The sequence below is a fragment of the Nestor notabilis genome, unplaced genomic scaffold (assembly GCF_000696875.1).
Source record: "Nestor notabilis isolate BGI_N333 unplaced genomic scaffold, ASM69687v1 scaffold10058, whole genome shotgun sequence".
NCBI classification, from domain to species: Eukaryota; Metazoa; Chordata; class Aves; order Psittaciformes; family Psittacidae; genus Nestor; species Nestor notabilis.
In genome coordinates, this window is record NW_009941481.1 from 11,655 (window position 1) to 31,026 (window position 19,372).

General features: G+C 46.5%; 2 protein-coding genes across 2 annotated transcripts in view; one reads left to right on the top strand and one right to left on the bottom strand.

Annotated features, from left to right (window-relative positions):
* Nucleotides 1–2,239, top strand: part of DOLPP1 (dolichyldiphosphatase 1) — a 6,462-nt gene extending 4,223 nt beyond the window's left edge. Inside the window, exons 5-7 of the mRNA XM_010020906.1 lie at nt 148–276; nt 1,015–1,104; nt 1,576–2,239. Of these exons, the coding sequence (XP_010019208.1) occupies nt 148–276; nt 1,015–1,104; nt 1,576–1,612 (256 nt within the window). The 3' untranslated portion in view covers nt 1,613–2,239. The remainder of the gene's footprint in view (nt 1–147; nt 277–1,014; nt 1,105–1,575) is intronic.
* Nucleotides 2,240–7,515: 5,276 nt separating this feature from the next.
* On the bottom strand, nt 7,516–18,417 carry CRAT (carnitine O-acetyltransferase). The gene is made up of 14 exons (XM_010020907.1): nt 18,274–18,417; nt 16,719–16,982; nt 16,164–16,282; nt 13,990–14,043; nt 12,878–13,043; nt 12,148–12,322; nt 11,478–11,656; nt 10,339–10,439; nt 9,769–9,888; nt 9,525–9,647; nt 9,037–9,172; nt 8,544–8,606; nt 7,990–8,127; nt 7,516–7,731 (listed from the first exon to the last, which is right to left on the bottom strand). The coding sequence occupies exons 1-14, from the start codon at nt 18,415–18,417 to the stop codon at nt 7,516–7,518; spliced, it is 1,998 nt and encodes a 665-aa protein (XP_010019209.1).
* Between the last annotated feature and the right edge of the window lie 955 nt (nt 18,418–19,372).

Here is a 19,372-nt window from a genome sequence, read left to right on the forward strand (position 1 = left end):
TTTTTAATGGAAAAAGTGAGAGGTTCGCTTTTAACCTCTGGAGAATAACTCGCTCAGAAGGTCTGAGGGTGCAGTGAAACATCAGCCCTTGAGTCATGCCTCCTCTTGTTTTAAGGCTTGTCTGGTGACTCTTCTCTTCCACTGCAGGGTTTATTTGCTTTACCACACCTGGAGCCAAGTCTTGTATGGAGGTGTGGCAGGAAGCATTATGGCCATAGCCTGGTTTGCCTTCACACAAGAGATATTAACTCCTCTCTTCCCAAGGATAGCTGCATGGTAAGTCTCTCTATTCTGCGGAGGTTTTAGTCCTGCAAGTCTGCATTTAACATTGAATGAGTCTCTTGTAATGAGTTGTAACACAGGAATTACCTGGCAAGAGAGATGTTTCCTAATCAACCAGCGTCAAAGATGTACCTTGCATGTGATGCAAAGCAAACATAAAAATACTTGAAGCTCCAAAGCTTTAGTTGCAGCTGTTGCAAGCCCTGACTGTAAATGGGCTTCTATGAGCTGCCTAAGATGTTAGAAAAGAGAATTCACGGGTTCTGTTCCAGTTTTCCACACTGAGTGTTGTGTAACCTGCTTGTTCCTCCATGTCTTGTACATGCCTATACAAACAATCCTGTATCTGTGCCTGATGTGGGTGGAGGAGAGAGGAAGTTCAAGCAAGTGTTACATGTGTAAAGCCCTACCCAAGTGCTGAGGTGTGGCAGGGAGATGGAGAAGCCTTTCAAGCAGAACAGACATTTCTTAATGAACGTCTGATGACCTCCTAAAATTGCAAAAGCCATTTAAATGTGGTGCAGTCTGGAAACATTGTGTAAGGAATTAAAAAGCAGAGGAGTTTTGTGATTAGATCGAACAAGGAGCCCTTTTCCCAGCCTAAAGAATAATAGAATAGTGGTGTTAAGTCTGGAGCAGGTTTTTTCTCCCTTTATTTCTTTTTAAATCAAAATAGTGGTGGTGAAAAAGTCTCATCATTTCCCTGTTTTCCCCCTTCTTGTCTATTTTCAGGCCAATTTCAGAGTTCTTTTTAATCCGAGATACCAGCCTCATTCCTAACATCCTGTGGTTTGAATACACAGTCACGAGAGCAGAAGCAAGGTAAGTTTTATTATGGGAGAGAGGAGCTGTAGCTGTTTTCACTTGTCAGCTGTAGTTGGGAATTTATTCCCCGATATATAGGTAGGTGCTGGGGGTAGGATAGTGCAGAGTAAAGCAAGCCCAAGTTCTGGTGCTACTGCACCTGGAAGAGGAGTCTGTTGGGGTGTGTGAGATTGAAGAATGCTTCATTTAAATAGTGTTTCAGCTTCCCAGCTCATGCTTTTTGCAAGCAGTTGTTTATAATGATGCACCCACATGTGAGCTTGTGGACACTTAAGACACAGTGGATGTTCTAGCTCTATAAAGAGTAGGAAGCACTGATGTCCCTGTAGAGATCAGGGGCAGCTGTTTTTTTGTGTGGAGCTAAGCAGAGCCTTACTTTAATCCTCCCCCCTTTTGCCCACTGCCCCAGTACCCAGCGATGGGGCTGGGGCCACCTCTCTCACCCTTCCCTCTGTGTTGCTGTTGCAGAAACAGACAGCGCAAGCTGGGTACGAAGCTGCAGTGACTCGGAGCGTGGGGACCGGAGAGCGTGTTTTAACGGGGACAGACAAGAGCAGAGACCTGGGAGCAGCAAGGAGCCTTTTAACAGACGGACCAAAGGAACAGGCAGGGACCATACCCAAAACCTGAAAGCCTTTGCTCTGCTTTAGCAGCTAGCTGGATGCTCCCTGATGCATGTGGGACCGTGCAGGAGTAGGAACTCATTTTCAACACAGATGCACATTGCCGGTTGGAATGTAACATCATGTCTACGTCAGGGGAAAGGGGGGAGAAAATGCCTGGTGTCATGTTTGGGGGAGGGAAAACCAAAAACGAATCCTTTCTGTGACTTTTTTTTTCCTTTTTTTTTTTTTTTTTTTCCAGCATGAAATATACACACTATTTATTTATTTTTTTAAATGGAACTTTTGTTTTTGGGGTGGGTGAGGCCTTGACTGTGTGTTCTGGTTTTGCCTTTTTCAGTTGGGTTTTTCTGTTTGGAAGAAGATGACAAAACTTAATCTCAAGGTGATCATGCTTCATTAGGGCTTTAATTTCTCTGAACTCCTTAGGAGGGAGGGATATGAGGATGGGGTGACTGAGGCAGAAGGAAAAGGAAGACTTTGTCCTTTCTGCATCCAGTTGGGGAGATCAAAATCAATTCCAACTGCACTTTGTACAGATAGAAAGAAAGCCTAAAGATCTGATTTTAACACTAGTGATGGTTCTGCAGGGAAGCCTGCACGGATACCATTAAGGGGAAGTGTGTGTGTGCGTGTGTAAAAGAAAGGAAGAACTGAAATATACTGACTATTATTTTTTTTCCACTGCTGCTCCTGTTGTGTAATTAGCAAGAGTGTCTTTCTCAGAATCTCTTCTAGGTGGCAAGATTATTATACATATCTCATGTTTATTCCATCTCTTCCTTTATACTTTTATTACCTCAGGGTTGCTGTGACCTGTACAGCTGCTGTTGTACTGAGCGTGCTGCCAATGGCACTAGAAAGCCCATTGGTGAGAAGCAGTGCTGTGCTCCAGTAAGAGTCAGCCCAAAGCCTTACGAAATTCAGTTGCTAGTCTGTGTCTTGAGCACTGGATTTTTATTTTTTTCCTGTTAAAGCTTAAGGGAGGGAGTTTTAAGCATGAACAAAGTGACAACCATAAATGAGTATCAAGGCAGGTGACTAATTACTAGCTCAGCTGCTGGCTGAAGTATTCCTTTGAGTCCTGTTAGAATCCACCCATGAACTCAAGTAATGAGCTTGACCTAGCAGAGACTCCTACCACTTATTACCGTGGCTTGGTTGGGGTTCTGCAGCAGTAACCTGGAATGCTGAACTCCTACAAGCAAGTTTTGCTTCCCATCCTTCTTCCATTGGGGTTCTGCGTCTGGCCAGTCTGCTCTCTGGATGCTGTGTCTCTGTGGGAGTGTGTCTGCCATCTGTGTGTGCTGGTGATGCCTACAACCTCTGTGATCCATGAGTTTAACCTGGCAAGGGCTATACTCACAGTGCTTCAGGGCTGTGCATGGACACTTTCTGTATTTCTAGTGTATGATGCAGCAGTTCAAGTGTGACTCCAGAGAAGTATTTATTCAAAGCACAATTGACTTGAACTTTCACAGATAAAGGACAGCTTCTGAACTGGCTCAAGGGTCATCGGTGTGCCTTCGATGCAGTCATGTGAGCAGAGGTAAAATGACTGTCACATCTCAGTCTTGCTGCCTGTTTTACTATCTCCACTTTAATCAGCCTCCTGCATTATAAAGCTGCTGGAAGTGACATGTGTTTCTGTTCATCTGGATTATTTTAAGTTTTCATCCGTGCCTGTTGCCATAGGAGTTTGTGTGTTCGTATGGAGTGGGAGCTGCTGGAGAAACTGTTGGGCAGCTAACAGAGTGTTAGCTGTGGAAAAATCTAGGAGATGGGAATGAAGGCTGTTTAAATTGCTGCTGCAGGAGCTGTGGGTAGTAAACTTGCTGGTTTCAGTTGTTACAGCAAATCATTATTTAAAGTCCTGTTTAGTATTTGCATGACACGAGCAATCCTGTTCACATCTGAAGGACCCGAGCACTGGATCTGCTTGAAGGTGCATCAGAATAAAGATGCATCTTGCAGCTTTCACGAGGACATTTGATCTGACCTAGAGCAGCTCTGTTAAAATGTGACAGGCCATCAGATAGGCCACATGTTTCAGTCAGAAGGCTGGTACTAATCACTTATGTCTTGCAAACCCATTTATTTTCTCTTCCTATCTTTTGTAAGTCAACTCACAAAACCAGAAGGGAGATGACAACACTCTTCCCTAAGGACAAGACATTGTTTCAAATGTAGCTGGTGCTTCCCTAGCCCCTCTTAAGCTGTTAACAAAGACAGGCTGCTGGAAAAACTCCATGTGGAAGCACCTATTGAGAACTAGAGTGTGGGGAAGAGGTTTCATCTCTTCATGGAGAGCGGTGTAGTGTACAAAGCTGTTCCACTTCATGTTGCCTTCAAACCCAAGCTTCCCACAGTTAGGAGTAAGGGAGAGGAAGAAGAGCTCTTGTAAGACACTGTAATAAACTCTCCTCTGTTCTCTGTGAGTTTGTTTGTAATCTGCATCTTCTGCCTACTTTTGCTGTACCTTTCCAGAAACCTTTGCAATACTTGATACAGTAGAAATTCCTTAGTGATTCCATGGATTTTCTTAACTAAATGGTGCTGTGCAGGAAAAAGATTTGAGCTCTGCCTTATTATCCTACACTTGTATGAAGTCTCCTGCCACTAGTTTTCTGAAATGGAGTATTTTCTTTGGAATATGTGGCTTTGCAAGCAGATGCTTTCTCTTCCTCCCCTGTACTCAAGGGGGCTGGATGGAGATACTAAGACAATAAAAGGAAGGTGACAGAATGCTGTGGTTCGCTGTTCTTGCTGTCCCTGCACCAACATCCTCCCATAAGGCTGGTTATGCAACTTCTGCAGTGTCTAAGGAGATTTAAGCCTTTTTGTAGCATTTTGTCTGTTTATTGTGTTTCAGTTTATTCAAAGAACAGTTTAAAACTCTGCATGACATGGATTACAACAACCAAAACAGTATTTAACACAGCTAACAGCAAAGCATGCAACACTAGCAGGCTGTGGCATAAATTGCACTCATACGCCAAGAGTTATCTGACTATTTTCAGCCTATTTGTTCCAAATCAGTTGTTTTCCTGCAACTTAGGGGTGGGGTTTGTTTTTTTTTTTGTACTTAATGTGCTGTTGAGACAATGGGCATCTCTTAAGAAAGGAATCAGAAACAGGGAGAACAGTATTCAGTAAGTCAACACTGAGAAACGTCAAGAAGGTATGAATCAGAACATCACATTTTGGAACTTGTACAACAAGAAAAGGCTTTTTAAAGGAAAAAACCTTGCAATAGTTTTAGTGTCCTTTCAAGCACTTAAAAAATCAGCTTCATTCACCCGAATTTCAGCTCTATATATCATTAAGGATGCATTGAGTGGTTCATGAATCTTGTATCTCTTCTGGTGTGATAGTCTGCTTCTAGCAGCTGTACTCTGCTGAAGCTAGTGGGATGTGGGATATCCAGATTTAGATCCAGAAAAGATCAATCCCATCTTCTGAGATACAGTCACAGCAGCACATACTTCTTAATTTTTATAGGCACTTTCCTTTGAGAGCCTTCCCCTTTGAGACAGAAGCAGCAAAGGGCCAGTCTCAAATACTTAAGTGGCAAATACTGTAGCATCAGTGGTTGAAGGCATTGCAGACAGAGAAAAAGAACTCCTCCCCTAGCAACAGGGGTTGATTCAGTATGGGGGCAGGATTACTTTGGCAAAAATAAGTATTTTTTTCAATGTAAAAGGCTCCATAAACCCAGCTGTTATTCCAGCAAGGTTTGGTCTTTTATGTAGTATTAATGCCATCACTTATACTTTGATAAGATTGAGTATCCTCTTGCAGTTTTCAGTCTAATCCATACAGAGAAGCCAACAGAGCAGAGGTGTGCTTGCAGGTCTGTAGTGCTCCTGTTGGTTTGGTTTTAGCCTATCTCACTCCATTCAGGATTCTTCTAAAAGATCAACTAAACCTATGTAGATGATGTGAAAGTGGCAGTTCATACAATCACTGGCTGTGCAGGTGAGTTTCAGTTAAGTTTTCCTTTTGTAAGGTTTAAGTATAAGATAGAAGCTTTGAAATAACATCCTTTTAGAGAAAAAAAAAAAAAAGCAGTTGTGTTGGTTTGTGTCTTTCAAGAAGGAAATTAGAATGATTTTTCTTACTTTAAACATGTTTAGTGCAAATTTCTTTATATATGTTCCCCAAGGCACTTTGATCATGTCCCTTGTTGTTCTATGATCAGGAAAGCAGTATGATCAAACACTTCCCTGTTAACAAAACAGGCCATCTGCCTGCTAATGCTTCTAGTTTAGGGTGATGTCCCAGCAGCCACATCTTGAAGGGTGTGCAATTGAAATGTAAAATTCCTCTTGCAGGAATAGCACTAGAATTCCTCGTTACCATATGGTTTTGCTAAATAAGAGTAGTCAGGAGCTTTGATTCTGGTAGATTCATTGGAAACAGTGCTTCCAAAAACTCCTATGCTGCAATTGTATGTTTCTACAGAATCTCAATATAGTCTCAAGTTTGTCAGCTGAACATGAAAGTGCCATCAGGAGTTCTGTCACAGAATAGAGCTGGCACAAATGTGAGCTGCAGCAAGGACAAACTCCAGAAGTGGCAGAAAAGGTGCTGTTCTGTTCCCATAGGAACAGTGGCTGCCACAGTGCACATGCATCTACAGTGACCACGTTCTCGGCTTTCTTCCTGCTTTCCAAGACTTTCCTGCCTTGTTAAAGCAGAGGGATGTGAAAGAAGGGGGATTCTGCAGCTGGTTTTCCTTCGGCTCTGATAGATTTGAATTCTGTGGCCAGAAATGGAAGTAGGTTGTGGAGCTCCTGATCAGAAACATTCTTATTTGTCCACAACTAAGATATAACTCATTATGCACAAATAGGTTGTTTCTGGAAGCAGGGTATCTGCTTTCAGAAGAAAAAGAGGCCATCTCATGAGAGGCCGTCTCTTATCTCTGCAGATATTAAGGAACATAAAGCCAAAGCTAGCAAAACATGTGAGGGAGTCTTCTAGAAGCTTTGTGGGGATAAAGCTTTACACTGAGCCTGAAGATCCATGGCCAGGACTACGAAGCAAGCTTAAAAGACAGCCCAGAACAACAACAACAACGAAACCCCCACCTTAGTTTGTAGCAAATGATATTCTGTTGTAAATAGGATCAGTGCAACAGAAAGGACATCCCAGCATCCTGAAACTGAGGGGAAGGGAATATTCCCAAGCCTGTAAAGCACGTAATGGTTGGAGTGCCTAGGATGAGTAGCGCAGTGCACTCTCATGAGACTGGACCTGCTCTGACTTTAAGAGCTTCTTTCTCCCCTTGCCAAAGTTCAATGGTGGAAGTTGTGCCAGAGGAGCACAAAAATCTTCAGTCAAGTCTGAAAGATGCTGCACTCTTCAGGAGACTAAACCAGCAAAAAGACTTTATCCTGCAGTAGTTCCATCGTATAATAAACATTCCCTGCTTTTCTTGGAGAACTACCATCCTCACCAAATGGAGCTGGATACTGGTAAGGACTGTGCTTTCTGTTTCCCTTTACAGTAAGTTCCCTAAAAATCTTATTTAAGTCCTCTTTGAGGACAGGAAGGTGCACTTTGCATTGATGGGAGAGGACCAGTCAGTTCAACTTAAGACAATGTTGCCTCCCCACAGAGTTAATATCTGTGGATCACTATTCTGTAACTCATGCTGAAAACAAATGGTAGATGCCGTCGTAGGTTCCAGTGCAAACTGTCCCCTCAATCAGGAACTGGGAAATGCAGTGCGTGAGGGATAGCCCCTTAAAAGCTGGGGGCTTTGCATCATGTTTGCCTCTTACAGTTTGGATTTGGGAGTGGACTGGATCAGGACCCTCATGTCTAGCAGTGCTTTCTCAAGGTAATGTGCCATGCGGGCTGCATTTGTGTCAGCACAGCTGTTGAATGCTGAAATGGCAAAGTTGATATGTTCATCCATAGGGTTGTAACAGATTCCATAGCCATCTGGAACCACGGGGCCAAAACACATCACACAGTCTGTCTTTGCTGGGACCTGTGGAGACAAAGGGATTAAAAACTAGTCAGAGAGAACTGTAGCCATCCAATGTTACAGCTCTGTCAGCAGCAGAAACTGCCACTTCTGGTGGTCTTGGCTTTGGCTATCCTCTGCTTTTTGCTGGGTTCAGGCTTAAAAATTGCTGCCCCTAAATGAAGGTTAGTTTCTAACAGAAGGAAATGAAGGAGAAATGTGGAGAAGAAAGGCAGTGAAAATAAAGAGAGCGTTTTTGTCTTTGCTTTAGTTGAGTCTTACCTGGCTGGTTGAGAGGTTGAAGTGCATTGCAAGAGCATATGCTGTGTCCATGAACAGCTCAGGTATGCTCACTAGGTCCTCGATAGCTTGAAGCTTCAAGCCTAAGAGGTGGCGGTCTATTGCGTTGCCCCTTATTGCCTGGAAGGAAAGAATACTACATGAAAGCCTGTTCAGCAGCAAGTGAGCAAAACTATCCATTTCTCTGGGTTGAAGAGAAGAACGCTTCTAAAAGTCTAAGAACTAAGCTTACAGTTACAGTTCCTGGAAGCTTATGGGCTCCCTTATGCAACTTTGGCATTATCAGCAACAGTGACAGTGAGAACTGAAGCTATGTTCCTATTTGATTCTCTCCTTCAGGTAAGACAAGAGACATTTGAACCACGAGTTAGAGAGGATTCAGTCCATGGCCTAGAGCACTGTCAGACTGAACTTAGACCTGTGAACAGCACTGAGAGCCACACTGCAGTGTCAGCAGAGAAAGCTCTTGAGGTCTCCTCTTTCACCAGAACCATCATTTGCTAGGTAAAACCCCAAGTCTTGGTGCAGAGACTCACCATATCAGTGTACTCCCTGTGGGCCTGGACAGCTCTCCTCAGCAAGTTGGCTTTCTCCTGGTCCTGAGAACACACAGACCTGTCTGTAAGTTTTGCTGCCAAATGGAAAACCTCATTTTGGTTGTTCCTCTCTGATGGAGGCATTTCTTGTGTGAATATATTAGATTAATTTTTCGATTTACTAGATGTAATTTTTAATTCATTTGGTCTGCATTGCTTCATTCTGAATGGAGTTTTCTACCTGTCAGTAGCAGAACTTGGTCTAAGTAGCTGAACAGACTTTTAGATGGGATTAGAAACGTCCCCACGTTGTCTCCCAGGCTTTCAATACATGTGAAATACATGCCAAAGGAAACCCAATACTATGTTTTAGGTCAGCTTCATACGGGGTGCAGTTCTGTTTAGCTGAAACAGCTGACAGAGGGTGAGCCAAATCAGCAGCTTTGCTCTTTTGCTGGAGTGGAGTCCTCTGCCTCCAGTTGCTGAGCCTCACCGGTTTGTCAGGGCTGTCCATGCACTGCACAAACTTCAGGGAGGCCACGGAAGCAGAGCGGATGGTGTCTGTGCGGCCCAGGCGGAACATCCGCAGCGATGCGCTCTCGTAGGTGGCACAGGCACAGCCGTACATCCTGCAAGGTGGAGAAGGAAGTCACAGGAGTCAGTTTGTCCTGGGAGAAATGGCCATGGGAGGAAAGCAGAGGAACTAGGGGGAAGGAGAAGACTGTATGTGAGTGAGTCCCATTGACAGCTGACCTCTCGTGCTTCCTTGCTAGGACTGCACAGGCACAGAGGGGTAAATCTCACCTATTGCTTGGCAGCTGCCACAAGGGATCATCTGTTCAGTCCCTGTGCATGGGGAAAACTTGGGACTTGGGAAGCAGGCCGTAGCAGCCTGTGAGAGACTTGTCTGTGCTGCCTTTATCAAGCTTACTCGTTTGAGTCTGATGGTGCAGAGGTGGTGAAGATACCTATTCGTCTTACCTGTAATATGCTAGCTGCAAGGCCAACTGGATAAAAGCATCAGGACTTATCTTCTCTGACTTGGGGAAGTCTTTCCCAAATTGATGAAAGACCATGACTTTGATATCCAGGTCTTCAACCAATCTGCAAGGAAAGAAGGAGGGGGTGTTCCTTTGCCTGTTGCTTGTTCTTGTAACAAAGACATGCATTTGCTTTCGCAAGGCTCAGAGAGAACAGGCTAACCTCTCCCCTGCTTTGCACTCACATGTTGAGGTCCTGCTTTGCCTTCTCTATGTCATTCTTGATTTCTGGGGTGATGTTAAACCGCAGCTTTTTGGGCATTGGCAGAGGAGTTGTGGGTGATTTTACCAGCTCAGGTTTCTTCCTGCAGAGAGAAATGAATATGTTGAACCAGACCTTTAACCTGAGGCTCCACTAAGCGCACCAGAACCTGGGTAGAATTGCACAGATCTCTGCTAGCACCTTGTGATGCTAGTCACAGGCTGAAAAATTCTTCATGGTGCCATTACAGTGGTTTCTTGAAGGGTTTGAATGAAAATTCTGTGCCTTCTGCCCGAAAGAAACACCTCTCCCAGGTGAAAGTCCTGTTCACTCTGCAATTCCCTGAGAGTGGAAGCAGCAGCAAAACTTACCAGAGCAGCTCGGCCACTTGTTTCTCATCACAAATGCAAGAACTGCAATACCTAATGAGCAACCATTACCCTTCCTCCAGAACAAGTTCCTAGGGGTGAGCTGTGGAGAGGCATGTTCTTGGGGAGTAGGTGGTTTAAAACCATCTCCAACATTAAGGTAAAGTAGAGGAGGCAGGACTCACGTGTATTCCACAATGTGATCCAGGAGAGCAACTACAGGGGGGCCTTCTGCAGGAGCATGCTCATAGACAACACCACAGGAGCCATCTTCAGCAATGATAAACTATGAGAGAGGCATGAGAGATCAGTGTTGAGGACAGGCAGCCAGTGTGTGAAGCAGGAGCTATCCAGAGAGATCTTAGCATCTCATTGTTCTGTATTGGAATGGACAGTGATCCTATCCTTGCACAACGGAAAGGTAACACAAAGGTCTCATTTAGCAGACCAGCACTGGAAGCCTTTCAGCAGGTCTAGAAGGTGTGACAGCACTGGGAGTCTGGCAGAGTTAACTGGGTAGGAGTGTGCCTGGCAGGTACATTGGTGTGCTCAGTGTCCTGGCAAGCCAGAGTGGACCAATGGTTTTGGTTTACTTAGATGCACACATAATAATAGTATCACCGTGTGCTGACTTACTCTTACTTTTCAATTAGCTGGAACATCTAAGCTTTATCCCATCAATGAAGACCTCCAAACAGGAACAAAATAGCTGAAAACATAAAGAGTTCAACAGCTAGGAGAAGACTCTTTAAAAGTACCACTGCTACTATCCACAAGCCAGGATACACCAACTAATGAAGGGTAAGCTTGAACAGCAGCTGCTGTTGAAGGCTCTTGACAAGACTGAGTGGAGAAGAGATCAGAGGGATGCTGTGGGATGGCAGCTTGTGTTTGAAATAACAAAACAAAATGCCATTGGGCAGCCTCTGGCAGAAACAGGAGAAGTGACAAGCCTTGAAGAGCTACAAGGAACAGCCCTCCCTATGTTGGGGCTGCCTCCAAGCAGACGAGGCATTGTTCACCGCAGGCAGAACATTGATTTACAAGGAACACAAAGAGCTGCTACACTGAGTAAGCGTGGGCAGAGGCAGCAAGAGAAACAAAAGTTCCTGAGGCAGGAGTGAGTGCTTGTGGTGACTGCAAGGGAAACCGTAGGATCTCGTGCCGTCAGCCACCACACCGTGTCTCCCCGATGAGATACGCTCTTGATATCAGGAGAACTTCCCTGCAAAAGGTTTCTGGGATTTCTTGGACTTTTGTAGCCTCAGGAAGAAGCAGCTCCTCCAAACCATGTCATCAGCATCTTTAGAGCATCAGCACTTACTTGGATGGTTTTGTCGAACCATCGGTTGCCGCTGTTGAAGCGACTGCCTCCTCCGTGCAGCATCTGAGCGGCCACCGAGCTCTTGTAGATGTCCTCAGACACCCGGGGCATGGGTGCATCCAGGCAGATGGTGCAAATGCTCTTCTCGATCGCACGCACGGATTCCTTGTTGGTCTTATCTGGGAGAGAAATGAACAGCACGTAAGGAAAAGGAGTGGGGAAAACACGTGTTTTAACTGGAGGGAGGTTGAAATTTGAAAGGGCAGGTTCGAAGGACCCAGTGTTGGATTCCAGCTGTACCTCAGTGCAATACTCGTTGTCTGGGGGTGTGTAGTTATTAATATTATTATTAATTAATATTACTATTAATACTATAGCCAGCTGGGTTGTTACAGATGCGAGCGTGCTGCATTCACCCTCCTATTTTTACATTTCTTACATCCCATCCATTTGCAAGGTGACAAACTCTGGGATTTCAGGTCTATGTCAGACTTTACCTGTGTACCTTCCAAACCAAAAATACCCATACTTTGCAATGAAATCACGTTGCTGCTTTGAGGTGAAAAGCTCATGTTATCTGTCCAGGACAAGTCTCCAAAGGAAACAACGGAGCAGAGCACAGTGGTGAGGTTGGTAGTTCAAGCACTTGCATGTTAGGGGCTCTACAGACCTTTCAGAAGGTTATTGTAGGCTTTTGCCCAGCTGTTTCGGTGGTTGGTGGTGAGGATCCCAACAGGTTCTTTGTTTGTTTGGAGGGAGGTGTTCCATATCTTCTCCAGCTGAACGAAGATCTGGTCAGTGGTAAGGGGAGTTCCATCACTGTTGTAAACATCCAGCTCAAAGAACTGAAGGTAAGAAGAGCGGACAAGGACTGAGACAGAACATGAGAGAGAATCTTAATTGTCCAGCCCCTTTGAGAAGGTAAGACCTGACCTAAGAACTCTGCTTGTAAGCAAACCTTTGAAGGATGCTCAGAATTGAGACACCCAAGTCCAACTTCCCTTACAGGCCCTAAATACAGTCCAGGTTTTAAGAGGCTCAGAAGCCATGGTAACGAGGGCTGAACCACATGAGCAATTTCTGTTTCTGAGACTCAGCTGTGGTGGTAGGATTTGTTAGCCAATTTCCACTTCCCATTTCCAATTCCAGACATGATCTCTAAGGTTTGAGAGATGGGAATTGCAGGGACAAAAGCCAGGAGGAGAGTGGTTTTCTGCCTTGTAGTCCATTGCTCACGCATGGCAGTCCTAGCTGTTGGCCAGCTAAGGCCAAAGGGGATAAAGGGATCAGTAATGAATCCCTGGTGAGGCAAACCCTGTTGTTCCCTTTCCCCTGGACCACCCCTAGCAGAGAGGGACACCCTCCTCTAAACACACCTCAAGAGCCCACAGCTGCCATACCTGGAAGTTGTGAACCACTGTGATATGTCTGGACTGGCTCTTGCCCTTGGCATAGTTGACGATGCTGTCCCGCTTGGGCCCGGGAATGCGGCAGGATGAGAGGATATGGTAGTACTGGTTCATGCAGAGGGGCTTGCCACCCATGTAGTCCACTGGAAGGGTCTCACTGGAGACACAGCAAGGTAAGGAGGAAGGGGGAGGGAAAAGAGATCAGTCAGAAGGCTTGGACTCCCCACACGAGAGAACAGGCTCAGCCATGCAGCTGCTGTCACTCACTCCAGCAAGACCTAAATGTGTTGGTGCTGGTGGTTTAAAAAGGGGCTGTCCTTTCCCATTCCTCCCAGCTTCCTTACTAGGGGCTACAGAAGATGCCTGTTTGCTGGCCTTTCATTTGGGAAGGGGAAAACCACTATCCTCTCTGTAACACCAGAGTAATAGATCTCTGGACCTACTACACAGCTTAGCATACACCAGAAAAGAACCCAGGGCAGGATATACTGGGAAATGTGTTTGTTTTTGTGCAATGGTAGAAAGAGGTTTTTGGCTGTAATTTTGTGAGGTGGATGTCTTAGTGTGACTCAGGAACTAGACTGGGACTCGGTGGATCACATGGGCAGTCATATTCCAACTACCCTAGTCAGTGCTGGCCCCTAAGCCTTGCCTGAATTTGGATGTCAAGGTGTGATGTTCATAACGTACTTTTGGAACACGGCGTATTTAGCAGAGTTGGTGCTCAGAAAGAAAAAGGGTCAGGGGGACTAAGTTTCTCTAGAGCTCATCTCATCTAACTGGGAGATGAGAAACAGCAAACCCAAACCAAGAGGAACAGACTTGTTCTGAGGGCAAACAGAAGCATGTAGCTGTGCAGTACTGTCAGTGAGGCTCACTCCCTCTAAGCATGTACATGTGCCAATGGAAGTATTAAGGTAAACGGAGAAGGTGAAGAAAGCAAAGTTAAGTTTGCTTTTTTCCAGTTGTGGTGATGTTGGTTGCAATATCCCATTTCAAATACGTGCTGTCTTCTCTTGCCTTCCTATCGGGAAGGGAGATTTATGGGCTAGGTTCAGCCTCTGACAGGAGCACATGAGAAGCCAGGAGGGTCACTAACTTACTTGTCAATCATGGACTTGAAATCCAAGATGCCCTCAATCAGCTTGGCAGCAAACCTGGAAAAATACCAAACGTGACAAGTTGAGATCAGACAGAACATCCGGGGCTGAGGAAGGAGCTGGGGAGGGCTGCAGAGCTGCTCTCTGCTCCTTACAAAGCTCAGCCTTTCTGCCAAGCCCCTGCTGTGTCCATCTCTGGTTAGTTGATGCAGCCAGTCTGAGACTGCTGAACAGTCCTACCATGTGCAACTTCCTTTAATGCACCTTGCTGTATAACCAAGGAACTCTGGACAGTTTTCAAGAACTCAGGGTTCAGTCCACGTGCATAAATGACCCTTTAACACCAGTGGTTTTTTACTGATGTGTTGTGATTTTATCAGATCCTAGTTCTGAGCCTTAGTATTAAAATAGCACCAAGAAAAGGGGATTTCTGCCTTTCCCTGGCCAGGGGCCACCTCTGTTTGAAACCAAGGCACAGCTGTATCTCCCTGCATCCCAAACTCACCACTGCTGACTTAGTTCCTACCTGGTAAATGTTCTGGTGCTAATGCACCTCTTAAGAGTGCTCCTCTGGCACTATGGGGTCTGAAACAAATGCAGGCGTGCTGCATGCTGACACTGAGGAGTTGTGCTTACCAGGATCCACATAAATACAGCAGGGAGGGAGGCTCGCACAGCCCACATCACACTGACAGGTTGGCCTACTCTGACCCAAGAGCTCTCACCCACACATGGGAGGCAGGAGGCCACTGTGACAAGAGCTTGCAGTCAGATGAGCTTCAGAGGCTTTAAAGTGGTGCAAGCATTTGGCATTTGCAAGCAGTGTCATGTAGGTTTGCTCAGCCTACTCATCCCTAGTAAAGATCAACGGATGTAACTCCAAGAATCTGAGGGCTGTTACACAAACAACTCATCCTGCAAAATAGTTTTCAGATTTCCCAGCTTTACTGCAAATCCTGAGGCAGTAAAAACAGCTGGAAAGCATCAGTGAGAGAGCCTGTGCTCCTTCCAGAGAGCAAACAGCCTGGGAGCAGAGTTAGGGCTTGAGGGGCACACGGGGCAGAGGTTAGCTGGCTTGGTGTTAGCCAGCATCGTGGCCAGATTAAGGAATGGAGAACTCTGCTTTCTACACTTGTCTTCTGGTTTCTGAAGCTTTAGTGTCAAGCTGTCAAACTTTTTTCTGCAGCTGCAAACCATACAAACATGCACATAGATTGTATTTTACGTAGGAGCCCAGATTCTTCTGCAGCTGCTCAGCCCCACTGGTTGGGGCACTGCTATTGCTCCAGATCTTCTCTTCTATTTGGATAACTTAAGAGCGGATAATATGAGAAAGAGCTTTCAAAGATGTTTGTCTGGTTCTGCGCTGGCCCTGTCAGCTCACCCTCTGCACCTCTGCTCAGGTGTAGCCAAGGGAGCAGAAGGGAGGATTTGTTCTCAGCCTCCCTGCTCCCCTTTTGATCTGCCAGAGCAGTGATGACTGGTAACTGTGGCAAAGGGGAGGCTGTATAAAGGTCAGTGCTACAGTTTTGCAGGTGGATTTAACGCTTGTCATGATGGTTAAAAATTAAAGGGAGAATACAGGGAAGAGAGGACATGGCAGGGTTTGACTGCAAGGGAAAGCTCCGAGTGGAGAGGCTGGATTTGTGTTTTGGGAAACAGTGGTGTTTCCCAAACCACAAATCACAAGTGAAATAGCACAACAGGGGAGAGTCCTCTGCAGCAACAGGCTGAATGACAGTCTGTTCCATCCCTATCAACTAGCAAACTCCAGCAGCATTTCTAGTTGGTGTCCACACAATCTTAGTGTCTCTTAGTATTCAGTGTGTAAGAGATCCTGACAATGCCTCCAGGCAGTGAGTTGTCCATCTTGCAATGGATTTCTGTGCTAGAGCAAAGACTGAAACATAGGGGTTTAGACCCTCTTTAGTACCTGAACTACTGGGCTTTGTTTTTGCCCCTTGACAAAATACTTAGTCTGGTGCAACCAGGAGTTTCCTTACAGCCTGGCAGCTTTCATTATCTGTACAGCCCTCTTGCACAGCACAGACCGCTATCAATCCTGGGGAAACATGATAATTACTCTTTTTCCCAATTAGCCTAAATACCCTCCTCCCTGTCCAGCAGAGAGAGCTCATCCCATCTGAAACTTAGGGGAAAGTAGAAAAGGACTTTACCTGAGCTGACCTTGTCGATCCAGAAAATCTTGCTTGGGTAAAACCAAGCCTGGGCTGGAGTGGACCACAACGGGCAGGCGGTACTCCAGGTAAGCTGTCTTCAGCCACCAGTCTGAGAGCTGGGATGGAGAAAGGAAACATGCAGGCATGGCATCTGCTGCTGTCTGACCCAGGATGGGCTGAATGGTCTCAGCATCCTGCCCCCACTTTGCAAACACACTGTTTGGGTTCTATGCTTTGCACGTGGAAGGGTAGAGAGGGGTTTGAACAAGGAGGTGCAGGGCTTGAGCAGAGGGTTTACTTCAACGTCTTGGGGCAGCTGCGTGGTGCCAACAGGGTAGAGGCTTCAGAAGCCACAGACAGGGTCAGTGACTCCCTGTTGTGCCATAAATCTCTCTGCTCACCCAAGTGCTAGTGAGGAGCTTGCACAGGTCAGCAGCAGAAGGTGATGCCATAAAACCAGAGGCACCAGTGGATGTGGCCAAGACATTGGAGAGGTGTGGGTCGCACCTCCACCCTCCCCAACCATAGCCTGGGGCGAGGGGCCCGACCTACCCAGTTCTCTGTTTTCTTGGCTCTTCTCTCCAGGCCTTTCTGCAGCCTCTCCCCAACACCTCCCGGTTTGCAGAACTCGGCCACCAGCTCCTGCGTGTGGTTCAGCTCCTCCTCGCTGACGATGGGCTGCAGAGCCAGCAGGTACCGCTCCAGCGTCTGCTGCAGCGGCGGCACGGGGAGATGGGGCAGCGCTTCCTGATGGACGTGGAATCTGCCTGGGATCTTCCTTAAAGCTGTTGGCTTCAGCAGGCCGCAAGGCCTGGCCTGCAGAGCACAGAGCAAACGTCGAGACAAAACTTCCCCCTGATGTGGTAGCAAGTAACCTGGATCTGGGAGTCTCCAGTGCAACCTTTCTGAGGCACATGGATGTCTCAGCACAAGAGCGGAGCAAAGTGCAAAAGCAAGGCACAGGCCTACTGACTTTGTGCTACAGATGGTTGTAGGACATCCATAAAAGCTGCAAAAGGGAAACTTGATCTCCTGAGATACTGATTCTCAGCTTGTCAGAGGAAATGCTGCCAGAATAATGATAGTTCTCCCACTCTCTGGGCACCCTTCCAGCTGTGAGCCTCCATGCATTTGACAAGTCAAACCCTTCCATCCCATGGTAATTGGGAAGAAAAGAAATCGTGAAAGAAATACTCGTTTTACTGTCAGAAATGGTTCCGTTTCTTCTTACAACAGCCTAAGGCTGGAAAGTTAAGCAGAACCCTTGTGCCAAATAGAACTAGCCAGTGGGCTTTGAAGAGGCAGAATGTAGATAACTTTGGAGCAACATTAAAATGCCTCTTCTGGGACTGGCCAGGGATCCTACACCCCAGTGACGGTCAGGCTGTGATGTGCAGGCCTTGGGTCAGTGTTTCTTTATGCTGGTGAAGCTCTCAGTTACTGGAGGACCCAGCTTTATTTAGAGAACCACTACACAGTTGTACCAGTGCGGGACTGGCCAAATTAAGGAGCCTTTGGAGAAGGAACAAGGGGGAGTTGTTCGGGAAACTGGCTCCTGGAGTCTGATGGGGTCCTGTGGGAGCAAAAGCTTTAGGAAGCACCATACCATTGATCTGGGTGGAGAAATGGAATGGAGCAAACCCAACTGCTAACCAGGAAATGAGCTTGCCAGTTTTCCCTGAAAAGAATACCAATGTGTGAAGATCATCTTCAGCATGAAAGTGTTTAAATTGTACTTTAAAGGTTTTCAGTTCCTTCTGCTCCTCCCCCTCTATGTGATCTACTGAATTGGGCACTCTCCAGCAGGACTCTGGACTTTGTCCAGTCAGTGTACTGCAGTGCAATGGAGGATGCAAAGCCTCCTTTGATTTCCAAGGCAATGAGAAGACAGCTGTCCCCCCACCTCCTCCCAGCACAGAGAAGAAAAGGAGTTAAATCTGCAAGGTGACAAAGCCTCAGTGTGGTGCTGAGACCCCAGAACTATAAGATCGAGGTCTGGAGAAGGTATGTTAAGAACAAGAGGAGGGGGAATTGCTGAAGCATGAAAGTAGAGCTGGGCTGGAAAGAAATAAAGGGTGTTAATGATGGCAGTGTGGGCATACCATACCTTCTTTGCTTCCTGCTGCTTCCTGTCCATGGCTGGGAGGACAGAAAAGACTGTAAACCTCTCTCTCTGCCTGTCTCCGTTTCCTCTTCCACCTGACAATGTGCTGCCCGAGCAGGGCGTCACCTCATTAGTAAACTGCCACATGAGCACTCTGATCAGAGGACTCAAGGCTAGGCCCAGGAGAGGTCAGGGGTAATCAGACCATGAGTGTGTGTCAGCTGCCACCAAGGTGCCTTTCTGGGGAGCCCTCCCATGGCCATGAGCTCCGCAGTGCCCCATCGGTGCTTCCGTCGGGATGAGCTGTGGCGATGGGCAATTCAGTGCCTCTGCTCTGGCAAAGGGTGTCAGAGGAGGGCAGCTCTCCAGCAGGAACCAGACATTAGCCACCATCTCTGTAGGTGATGTAGGATTAGTTGGAGATGGGAACCCATTCAGTCTGGGGCAAAAGGCAGTATCGTAACTACCCGCATGCCTCGTGCAGGGTCATTATTGCAAGATGAGGCTGTGGGAAGTTCTGGGTTGCCAAACTTTAAAGTTAAAAAGGTATGTCCATAGCAGGGCTCACACCAGAGCTGTGCAGTCATGAGGAATATCACCCCCTCCTTTGTGTCTGTCTAATCAACTGAGGGGCAGACAAGCTCAGTCTTCTACATACCTAAGATCAAGTATGATGATTCCAAAGAATTTTTGGATTTTTACTATTACCAAAGGGAAAATATAAACCAAATTAATTGTTAAAACGTGGAGCACGTTTTATCTTTCCTCTTTATGTCCTCTGATGTGAAACTCAAGTGTTGGGTGGGAAGAGGAACGGGGATCGCAGCTGGCAGCAGAGTCCACCTCTCCCCACAAGTGACAGGGGAACCAGGACAGCAGAGCGCGGGGTGTGCCGGCAGGGCCAGCTCGGGGGCTGGCATCGCTCCCCAGCCACGTTCCAACGCGCCGGCTGACCTTTTCCAGAGGCTGCGAAGCTGGTGGGAAGTGCACCTACAGCCTGGGGCTGAGGGGCAGTGTGCGATTCCCAGCATGGCTACAACATCTAGTGTCAGATGACAGAGGCTCGTCTCTTCTCTTTAAATTAAGAAGCTAAACGACGCTC